Here is a 12,347-nt window from a genome sequence, read left to right on the forward strand (position 1 = left end):
TTTAATAATTTTAATAAATACATAATGGACAGTAAACTATATATAAAAAAAGGATGTGTGTTTTGCTCTAGTTTCAGAACAGTGATCCAGCAATGACAAATCCAGACGCTGCTAATGGTCAGCACCCTGAACATGGAGATACTTCATTGACCATCTACAGTTTGCTCCAGCATCCCTCCGGCTCCGTACCAACGACCACCACTAAGACCAGCAACACCACGCCCACAAACCCTGAGTCCCTATATGCTCAGGTTCAAAAGCCTGATAGAAGATGAGTGACAGTCACTCACCCATCAACTAATTGACAAGAGATAAATTACCAGCAGTGGAGAAGGTGAGAAAAAGACAAAAAGGTGCTTGTAACCAAATAATGTTTTTTTTTTTGAGTAAACCATATTCACTTTTTCTGTGTGATCGCTAATGTTAAACGTTTACTGTGTGTATTGTGTTCAGTGTGTGCATGGTTGTCTGAAGACAACACGAGTGAAAGATTGGGTGAGGAATGGATGGTGGAAGGTTTATTGATGTGCATAATTAGGGACCCTGCCTGTAAACCCCCTGAGACCTTTTGGGGTTTCCTATGTGTCATGTGTCATAACAGACGTACTGAAATGGCCCAAATTAAACTTTCCGATTTTAGGTAAAGTTATTGAGCACCTCACCCAATTCTACTGGCAGATGAGCGGTGTTTTTTCCACTATTCTGCAAAGTTATTGAAAAAGTTGTTCACAAACAACCTAACTTTTTAATGTTGAACAATTGGTTCGATAACAGAAATAATGTTCAAGTAAGACCTCGTAAGGTTTACCCACCGCCTTTATTTCCAGTAGATGGGATTATTGCAATGGTCTGTTCACCGTGCATCATCCTGGGGCATCAACACACTTTGACCTCGGGCAGGGCTACTCCATTACACTTTTTACAAATCACTCTATGGCTTTGGCCTCAAATGCCTCTCTGTCATGCTTGTACCATATGAATCCTGTAAGACATCTGTTGCTGGCCTACTGGTTATCCCAAGAGTTAGAACAAAACATGGTGGTGATGCAGCATTTTGTTATAATGCGACACAGACCTGCAATAACCACCCAGATGATAATAGACAAGCCCCAATTCTGACCACTTTTAAGTCAAAGCTAAAAACATTCATGTCTTACACTGCCTACTCTACCCAGTAATGGATAGAAAAGTATCATTTCAGTTTAGCTTTTAAATAGTCTTGATTTTAATTGTTTAAAAATAAAATATCATCATATTTGTTATTGTGCATCTAAAAGTGGGAGCATTTGTTGTGCTCTTTTATCATTCTTATCTCTTTTATTTCTGATCTGTACTTATACATTTCTGAATTGTAAATCTTCCACCATTACGATATTTGTATTACTGTATTTGTATTATGTAAAGCACGTTGGATTGCCTCGATGTTTGACATGTGCTGCTGTACATAAGATTGCCTTGTCTTGCCATGCCTATTCTTACATTAAAATAAATGAATGGACTCATCATCATATCGTTGCTGTAGGTCCAAAATCGTTACTTTTCAGAAACAAATACGTTCAGAAATATAGCGAAATTAGCAGATTTACAAGCCCCGAACACATCGCAAAGCAAAATGTTGTGAGCTTGTAAATCTGCTATTTTACTACTTTTGCTTGAGACTCTTGTAAAACTAAGTAGGGCATTAAGTGACGAAAAAACATAAAAAGTTGAAATATGGAGCTGCGCCGTTTCTGCCCGACAGCAACGATATTCAGGATGAGGCCTGAAAACTTGATCCGTCTGACTGCTTGAGAACGAGAAATGTAATGTCATTAGTGTTGAGGGACTGTAATAAGGTGGAAAGGATCCTTGAAAAATTATCTTGGAGGATTTTTTGTTCATTTTAACAACCTGTTACATTTCCATTAAAATACATTGACACATTAACTGACTAACATCAATGTCAAACAGTTTGTTGTACATCATCACAGGCAGGGTATAGTGTTAAAAGCAGAGCTGCAGTTGATAAAAATGGAGTCAAGATGTTGGAGAATGTAGACATGATACAGCATGTATTCTTATAATCAAGCTGGAATGTGTCAGTTTGGACCTTAGACAGGTATTAAGCCACAATAAATTCATCTTATTATAATATGTATAAGGCTACAGGACTGTAATCATGTTTGTTGGGGACAGGACTAATCATATCTGACAGACATAGACTTTATCAAATGACTATTAAACATGCCAATAAGAACAGAAGTGGGTTGTCTGACAACTCCATGATTTTGAGGCAGCCTCAGACACATTACTCAGACCTGATGATTTTATTAAAGGTAGGGTAAGTGATATTTTTTGGTTAAAACAAAAAGTATTTTGTTAAAAGGTTAGAATACTATATTCTGATAGTAATCATTGCTATAGAGTGTTTCTTCAGTAACAGATGTCTCCCTGTCTCTCCAGCTCTTTAATATACAGAAAATACATTTTTCGGTAGGTGTCAAAATCTCAGCCAATCAGGAGAAAGTACCCATTTTTAAGCTTAATTTGTATAGTGTTCCAGTTCCAATTTTGTCTGCTCATTTCTTAGTGTCATCACTTCCAATTTCAATTGTTTAAGCTGTATCCTGATTGAGTTCTCTGTCCTGATTGGATAAAATTGGAAATGAAACTGAAACTGAAACGAAAAAACATTTTCTGTTTAATAAAGAGGTGGAGAGACAAGGAGACTCCTAATACTGAACAAACACTCTATAGCAATGAGTACTATGAGAATATAGAGCTATTTAACACTTCTTTTAACCAAAGCAAATCACTTACCCTACCTTTAAGTAATGTTCTTGTAAATGTAATTTCTTAAGTTCATGTTATTTAATATCAAAGGTAGGAGAGTCTGAGGCGTGTTTTTAAAGGGTTTCTTTGTTGAAATAGCAGTATAATTCATCCAAGATGAAGTATAAAGTTTTCTTACAAAACAATTTGGTACTTTCATTTTCTGTGGACAGTGTTTCTGCTAAAACCACAATAATCTAATCACACGTCCGGAATGTACTTTGTTTGACTCAAAGACAAAGAGTTACTGCGTAGTCAAACACATTTGATTTAAAACAATGAACAAACATTTGTTTTTGTGAACTGAAGTAAATACATAAAGAAATATTAAAGTATATGAAAAACGTCCATCTGAAGTCCAAGTCAAGCCTTTAACAAACGGTTATACGGTAGCTAACATTTTTAACATCACCACTACTATTAACACATAATATAATTCTAAAGACAATAACGACTGTTTGTATGGAATTTTAACACAGTTACATATGCTGTAACTGTAAAATGACAACAAACACATTAATGTACAGTGAACTGAATAATAACATATACCCACTCTTTAAAATTAAAAGAAAACAATTGACTTTCAACAATCTTTCAGTATTCTAGTGAGTTATATGATATTTATGAACCAAAAACATTTATATTCAATATGCATTGATATTGTAAAATGTTCTCTTACCACTTAAGCCCATATAGCCTACTTTGTTGTATAATAAACAGACAAAATAGCTGTTCCACAAGCTCACACTGCATTGCATCATAATGCGCTGTGAGCTTGCAGATCGGATTTCTGAAACTTTTAATAAACAATTTGAAAATATTTAATAATGCAAAAAAATAGAATATTGATGAAAGGGTTAGATGAGTGTTTTTTTTTTACTGAAATCATACTTCTGAATTACAGAGGTTAGGAGGAGAGGATCTATATGGTGAATCATTTGTCATAGACGAGAAAAGGATAAACTGAAAGCTTTGTCAATCTCATATAATAATGCTATCATGTTATGCAACTTTTTGACAAATGTTGCATAACAATTTACATAAACATAAGCAAGCTAAAATCATGGAGGACGTCAGAGAGTTGTTGTTACTTCAGTCCTGCTTTTGGCGTCTTTCCATGATGTTGACGGTGATGACAGCACACACCATGATGATCAGACAGACGCTGAACAGGACATTCTTCACCAGACACAGAGAGACACTGTCAGAGGAACCCTCTGGTCCAGGATCCACAAGACAACATGCAAGGAGAAGAAAACACAACATAGTCGTTAGAAAAATGTAAAATGTAAAATAATGTTAAAACATAAAACAAATGAGAAATCCAGATGAAGACATGATTGTTGGTAAAGTCAAAGTCATTGATGAATGTCAACTCATTAAGACCTGAGGCTGATTCTAAAAATGTCTCCCTGAAAACCGTATGTTGCTATATCAGTGGCATTCAAACTTTTTCACGTCAAGGACCCCCAAAATGATATGTATTTGGCCGCGGACTCCCCCATCTCAAAATGTTTTGTTCCAGGGACTCCGGAAGCAAAGATTTGAGTTAAAAAAAGTTTGCTTTAAAAAATACATACATTCAAATATTTGCACAAATTTACACAATTTCTTAAAAATAGCAGATCTACAAGCTCATAGCACGGCATGAAGTGACACGCTAGGGGCTTGTATATAGCTAAAATCTAAAATGACATAGATGCTTTCCCGGTTTTAATGGGGTAAGGAAGCTTTTAACCGTTATCGTTAACTTAGTACTGAAATATTGAATGACATGACCTGAAAAGTGTGTTTTACCTGAATCCAGCTGACACAGAGATGTAATCTCCTTTGTGCCATTGGTCCAGCTGACCTGGTTGCTATGGTTACAGATGACTGACCCCATAGACACATAGACAGAAAGGAGACCAGTAGAGATCTTGACCTTTGAACTTTCTCCTCCCTCCTGAGAGCAGTGTTGGGTGTTGTCACATGTAAAAGTGTTTGTGACAGAAGAGTCCTGGCTGCTGCAGGTCACTGTCAGGTTACAGGACTCACGGCTGGAGGACACTGGGTCCACTGTCATGTGTACTGGGGACACTGCATCTGGAAAAATCATGAAGGTTTTTATATGAAAACAGTAGATCCACTCAGGGATATAGGAGCATTAGAACATCAGAACCCTCTTAGGGACTTAAGAAACAATCTGCACTCACAAGGTAGTTTTTCTTTGAATTTGTTAATTTATCGCAGCAGCAGTCTCAGACAAACAGACGTGTTTCGGCTACTCAGGCCATCATCAGAGTTTATACTGACGATGGCCTGAGTAGCCGAGCTGTGAGTAAGTGCGGACTGTTTCTTAAGACTGTTAACTGAGAGTCTGCGCCGTCTTTCCTTCTCTTAATCCACGGACAGTAGAGCACGCTTAGCTCAGGACTTCTGTCCCATAGTATTTCAACCCTCTTTGGGAAACATTACAGTAAGAACATAGAACTTAGAACCATGACAGATTCATCAACTTATCACATTTGAATGTATTATGATTATTGTTTTGTTTTATTACATTAAGGAACCAACAGTACCTTGAACTGTCACATTGTACCGTGTTACAATAATGTTTTTATCTTTTGTTGCTATTGCTGTGTAGCCACTGTCACGTTGTGTTAGATTCTTCAATAGCAAAGAACAATTTCCTGCAGAAAAATGTACTCTTCCTTCTTAACAGCGAAATACTGTAGAACATTAGAACCATGATGGATTTATCAAGGTATTACATGATTTGAAAATAAAAATAAATGTGTCCGTGTCCCTCTTTTAGATTAAGAACCGTTTTATAGAAGGAACTTACCTTTGACTATCACATTGTACTTTGCAATAAGTACGTCTATATTATCTTTAATCGCGAATGCTTGGTAAAGAAAGAAACTTAACGGGGGGGGACTTTCTTAACGGGGAAACATTAAGGAACATACAACATTAAAACATGACAAATTAATCAACGTATTACATATGAAAGTAAAGAGAAGAGATCTTTGTCCATTTTGTAGTTTACATTAAGAAACGTACCTTGAACTGTCACATTGTACTTTGCAATGGAGTATTGTCGTCCGTCTTTATCATTAAGCTCTGCCTGGTAAAGTCCAATGTCAGATTTTGTTAGATCCTTCAATAACAAAGAGTAATCTATCTCAGAAAATGTAACCCTTCCTTTGTAATTTAAAAAGACTTCAGCTTTTCCTTTGAAAGTGTATTCTAGTATATTTGTTTTGTTGCATTTCCACATAAGTCTGCGAGCGTCTTGTATCAGGTCAAGTGTCTGGATGAGGAGATGTACATCCTTTCCCATCAGAACATGCTCTTGCTTCACATCACTGGAGGCCACTGTAAATTAACATTATCAACATTATACAGAAAATCACTGTAATGTTATACTAAAAAGAGTATCTGTGAACTGAATATTTTTTGACTTTCAGTTGAAGAGAAATAAGGGTGAGGCCTGGTTCAATTATGCTTTATGGTTGCATCTACCAACGTTACCAACCAAATATAAATTATGTTGGGAATGTGAATGTAATTTAGAAGTTCATCATACCTGAAGCTGCTACGCAGATGAGGAGTCCCACTACCATAAAAGCAGACATTCTCAACATCAAGCTACTCTGCGTTGAATACAGCATGTAAAAAGGAAGTACAATGCTATTCTGTTCTTATAAATGTATGTGACGGTGGTCTGTAGCGCTTTGTCATGTTTAACATGAAATACCACTTCCTGTTGTTTTAGCACCTAGCTTAAAAAAAAGAGTCTCTGTCCACTTAATTGTTTCACTTTAGTCTCTCTTTTTCACACACGCGCACACACACACACACACACACACACACACACACACATACACACGCACGCGCGCACACACACGCACACGCACGCACACACACACACACACACACACACACTTTTACAGTATGACACCAAAATGTGGAATGTCCTCACCAGCCATCAAAAAGTGCAACTCCCTACTACCCTCCTTAAAAAATGCCATAAAAGAACACCTCATGAATTGAATTGAATACATTGGAACAGATTGGAAACAAGCCCTCAGGGCTTTTTGTGTTATCCTTTTAGCATTATTGTATAACTGTACCTCTGTACTTTTTGCAAGCCGTTAATAAAGTATTCAATCAATATGTTCATGACATGGGACCAGTTTTTCCTTTTATTTCAAGTAATGATAATATTCTAGACCAGCAGTCCCACTCTGACTTGACACATACTGTAGCCCCCCAATTATTTGGCGTTTCAAAATGTTCTGTTAAACTGCATATATTTTATAATTGAGACACACAGTTCAACTACTGAAATAGGCTACTGTTTGTTGATTTTTGCTAACATTACACTGAGAGTATAAGAAACCATACAGTATTATGTTGAAATGTATGCTCACGCGTGCTCACATGAAATTAACTAAACTAACTGCTTTGCATGAAAAGATGAGTAGTTGGTTGGTTGGTTGACTGATTGATTGATGAGACAAAACCATTTGGAACTGTGGTGGGGTGTGGAGAGTGCAGTAGGCCTTCTTAAACTGATAAGGTGCATTTTTCCATGGATTTTTCATCCGTCATTTCCTTACCGTTAGGCCACTAGGGGCAGTTGAAATTAATTATTTGGTTTATTATTATGTCTGGAGAGGGCACTTTTTCATTTCATCAAAAAACTCAACACTCAGACAGGCACAGGAAGAAGAGGAACCTCTCAAGCTGCTATGCACTCATCACAGCCATATACGGCCAACCAATCAGAAATCTACAGGATGTCCTGGTATACAGCTATGACTAAGAGAAACCGTCAAACCATAATGACTTCCCTTTTTTTGCAGAGAAAGTAGATGGAGGGAAATTGTGTGGGAACGGGAGCCCCCATCTGGCAATTCTTTAACAATGACACTAGCAATGTGGTTTAGGCCATTGAATGCAGGTGCTGGGCTTTGTATGTAGGTGAAACTTTCTACCAGAATGTACCAGCATCTCAAAAGGGCAGTAAAGAAAAACTCCTGTATATTTCAATAACATACAATCAACAGTTTTCAGGCCAAGGACCCCTTAGCTGACATAGATGAAGCATGGGTATTCAACAGGGGGGCCGTGACCCCTCTAGGATCCTCAGAGTCATAAGATATTGTTGATATATGTTTGGACTGAAAATATGCATGAATCAGACATATTATTAGCAAAGAAAAAATACTACCCAACACAACCACCCCCACTGCATGGAGGACAGTAGCAAACAGTGACACTAATAAATGTTGACCCAGTCAAGCAAAAGTGTAGATAGTTTATATTGTACTTAAAATATGAGTGATAATGATTTATAGATAATCCCTAAGCCATCCATAATTAACCTGGGGGTCAGCAAACCGTGGCTCTGGAGCCACATGTGGCTCTTTAGCCCCTCCCTAGTGGCTCCCTAGCTTTGCAAAAAATATATGGAAATTGACATGAACTGCCTTTCTCATCTCCCTGGAGAAAAGCCTGGTAACGACCTAATGCAGAGAGTGTCTGTAAGGCGGGATGTATCCAATTCCCCCAGAAGTTGTCTTTTTCAACCAATCGCAACACCGGTTTCATGCACAGGAAAGTGAAAAAAAAATGGCCACTTTGGCTATTAACATAAAGCACAAAAGGACATCATAAAAATGTATAATTTGGTACATACATTGAGTGGTCCATATTATATCCTATAAGGGGTGCACCAAAAAATATTGAACAGGAAGGAAGTAAGGAAGGGACCTGTTGAAGAAATTCCAAATGGCTGTTTAAACAGTTGAAAATTGCAGTTTGCATATTCTAACTTATTTGCACTTTGCATATTGTTTACATCGGCACTCTGTATCTTCTATTTTATCAAAATCTTTGCATATTCTTATTTATTTTACTCTCTGCATCTTATTTATTTTACTTTCTACATATTATTTATTTTACGCTCTGCACATTATTTATTTTACGCTCTGCACATTATTTATTTTACACAATCTTCTTGATCATTACCGTTTAGTACTGACTCATGTGTGCCATTTGACGTTCTTACTAGACTGCCTCTCTACCCACTAAGCTACGGCCGCCCCAAAGGACAATTTGATATACTTCCAGCAAATACAGGCATCTAATCTATAAAGTGTAAACATAGCTCAAATTAATTTGGTGCAATTGCGTGTGCATGTCTGTGTGTGGGGAAACAGGGAACGTGTCAGAGCCTTCCCTAAAACATCTGGGACAACGCTCCATACGTCCCAGAGTTCCAAACTGTGGAACAAACTCCCCATTGCAGTTAGAACTACAGACTCACTCCCAATTTTTCCGCCGTAATCTGAAGACACCTCTTCAGACTCCACTTTAGCCCGTAGCACTTGACCAAGCCTTGACGACCATGAAGTCTATAGTTTGTATTTCAATGTACAGATAATTATTTTTTTGATATCGTATTGTTTAGAGTTTAGACTGATGCTAGGTTCTTGGTTGACCCATGATCCTATTAGTGAGCCACTACACTGTCTCTATGCATTTGATGTATGTGTTTACCTTGCTTATTGTAAATCGCTCTGGATTGCCTAAATTGTAAACTGTAAATTGTAGGTCTGTTTTGCAAACCATACAGTATGGTAGCCTACTGCACAGGAAGACAAAAGATAAACAACTAATTACGACTAATTTACAGAAGTGGTACATTTTATCACCAACTTCATGTCATGGGTGGACTGGAAACAAAAGTCAGTCTGGGAATATTAATTACAGTGGCCCTCATATTTGTAATTAGATAAATGATAATAATAATAAGAAGAAGTGAAAGCTCATCTGTCAATCAAATAAATACAAATAAATACAATACAATATTTACAAATTATAGGGCCCCAGCCTGATAATCTATAGTGCAAGACCCCTTACGGTCTGTTTTACAAACCAGTATTGTACTCCACACAGCGTATGCTAAACTATCTCATATTTTTTACGTTTATGGGAGGAATTTGATTACAAAAAGATAAATTAAGAGAGAAGTAAGCAGTTACAGAAGTGGTCAATTTCATCATCAACTTTATGTTGAAATTTGTGGACCAGTAGATCATTATCTCACACTAGATATACTGTAAATGGTGATGAATAGCAGTAAAAGTGGTTATCTGGCTGTGTGTGTGTGTGTGTGTGTGTGTGTGTGTGTGTGTGTGTGTGTGTGTGTGTGTGTGTGTGTGTGTGTGTGTGTGTGTGTGTGTGTGTGTTTTTTTGTCTGTCTGGCCATTCAAATGTGCTTTATAATGTAACATTAGAACTGCAACAACAGTGTAACATGTGTAGCATGCAGTGTAACCAGTGTATCATGCAGTGTAACCTGTAACCTGTGTAGCATGCAGTGTAACCTGTAACCTGTGTGACATCATGCAGTGTAACCTGTAACCAGTGTAGCATGCAGTGTAACCTGTAACCTGTGTAGCATGCAGTGTAACCTGGGGGTTACGGGACGTCGGAATAATGGGCTGTCTGAATAAGGACATGGCACCGTCAGCACTCGCTCTGCAACACTTTTAATAACACACAGCAGCAGAAGGAAATGGACACATGCATCAGACATGTGGGTGTGAACTGTGGTTTTCAATATAGGACATTATTCGAGTCACGCTCAAAAGTGTGGACTTGGTACAGCAGTACGTTCTGCTGACAGGCTTTTAAATGGGTTAAACTGTAAAAATGCTTAGGGATTATCAATAAATAATTATAATTCATTTTTGTAACTTCTATATAAAGTATGTACTAGACCAGGTATACACCCACACACCCACACCCAAACACACACACACACACACACACACACACACACACACACACACACACACACACACACACACACACACACACACACACACACACACACACACACACACACACACACACACACACACACACACACACTCTCTCATAGTGTGCATTTCAAAGTCAGTTCACATAACATCGTTAAGGAGGAGAACCACAATTTCCCCCTTGTCGTCACGTGGTATTGTTGCATTTCCTATTTCAGATAGGTATACTTTGACAAGTTTCCTCTCTGTTTCTGCCTGTCATCTTCTCATACTCTTTCTCTGTCACTCAAAGAGCGCAAATGTAATATTGAGATTAATATGTATGGTACAACAAGACAGTTAAATGTAATGTCTCACCTAAAGCACTTATGAGAAACTTCAAGATCTGTAGTGGCAGGAATTCTTTTTAAGTATAAGTATAAAAAGTAATTCCCACAAGGGTAGAGTGGAATGAATTAATGTGTTAATAACAAAAGTCAAGAGCTCTTGGAGACATGCAATGTAGCCTTATGAGACATTGGTTCCCTTTATACACAACAAGAGAACACAAATAGACAGAGGTTTGGTTGGTGGACGGATCCATATGATGCTGACAGACTACCAACAGGTGAAAACATGGTTTGCTTACAAAACTGTGAGTTGTAAATAGACCTGCACAGCTGACAGCTGTCCTCTCAGTTGAGGCTCTTAGTTGCAGTTTTAGCGGAAATGAAGGCATAGACGTGAGAGCGAAGACTGAGGGGTATTATTTATTAATTTAGTTTAAATTATTTGTATTGTGCATTATTTATATTTTATTTTCCTTGAAAAGTAATGTACTATTTTCCGCATGCTTTGTATTGTATTTTTTCTTGGATTGATTACGTTTTGTTTAACGTACAATAATTCTACCCCTGGTAGAACATTCCACACACTCTAAACACCTGAACTATGACAGCCGTGTCAATCACCATCTCTGCAAGCGTGGACACGTCATCGGGAGCCAGTACAAGCGGAGCGGGTCGGCGTTTTCCCCGAATGAATGGGAGAGAACACAGACAGAGAAGGACGTGAATGAAAGACGGGGTAAGCGATCTCACGCCACAGATACCGAGACAGAAGACAATGGGCTCGGGCGTGACCGCTTCCGTGAACAAAAAAACCCTTGAGGATCCAGTGGCGTGCCCGTGAGGGAAACTAACGGTGATGAACAGCCAGCATAATTCGAGTCTTCATATACGCAGCAGAGAGGTGCCTGGAGTGAGACGGTGATGGAGAGGTGTCTACAGTGTTGCACGCGCAAACAACGCATAGGCAGGGCTCATACCCTGCCTCTGGTGTAAGTATCGGCCTATGCAACACTTGTCCTTAACACCTGTCAAGACATAGCCTGTAGTGTACAGTAGTAGCTGTCTGGAAACAGATCAACTGGCACCCTGCTTTGTACTTACAAATTTGTGGTGTCGATTGAAGTAGACGTGGTCCGGAGCTTCCCGGTCTGGCCTCCTGGGCTCCCCCAGCATTTTCACTTTGACAGTATTTGCACTTTGCCATTGTTTGCACATTGCTAGCATTTGCACATTACTAGTATTTGCACTTCTATATGGTATTTTAATTAATATTGCATTTTAGTTAGTTAGCGGCGCCATAGGAGGTTAGGGATTTTCTTTGTTTTTGCATTTTTACGGCGTAGAGGCCTCTGTAAAGGGACAATCTAAATAAATGTATACTTACCTT

At 38.2% G+C, this 12,347-nt stretch overlaps 2 protein-coding genes across 4 annotated transcripts in view; one reads left to right on the plus strand and one right to left on the minus strand.

The window, feature by feature from the left end:
• LOC311045885 (uncharacterized protein) overlaps window positions 1-12,347 on the plus strand; it is a 37,936-nt gene that overhangs the window by 6,114 nt on the left and 19,475 nt on the right. Inside the window, exon 7 of one of the 3 annotated variants that reach the window (XM_084057952.1) lies at window positions 72-2,541. The exons of the other annotated variants lie outside the window; for them this stretch is intronic. Coding sequence (XP_083914078.1) covers window positions 72-275 — 204 coding nt within the window. The 3' untranslated portion in view covers window positions 276-2,541. Of the gene's footprint in view, window positions 1-71; window positions 2,542-12,347 lie in introns of those variants that run through there. 3 annotated transcript variants of the gene reach the window in all.
• On the minus strand, window positions 2,669-6,463 carry LOC311045886 (uncharacterized protein). The gene is made up of 4 exons (XM_084057953.1): window positions 6,383-6,463; window positions 5,857-6,171; window positions 4,609-4,896; window positions 2,669-4,028 (listed from the first exon to the last, which is right to left on the minus strand). Exons 1-4 carry the CDS (start codon window positions 6,438-6,440, stop codon window positions 3,904-3,906), a joined length of 786 nt encoding a protein of 261 aa, XP_083914079.1. The 5' UTR covers window positions 6,441-6,463; the 3' UTR covers window positions 2,669-3,903.

This window comes from Gymnoscopelus microlampas, assembly GCF_963454915.1.
Source record: "Gymnoscopelus microlampas genome assembly, chromosome: 5".
Classification (NCBI taxonomy): Eukaryota; Metazoa; Chordata; class Actinopteri; order Myctophiformes; family Myctophidae; genus Gymnoscopelus; species Gymnoscopelus microlampas.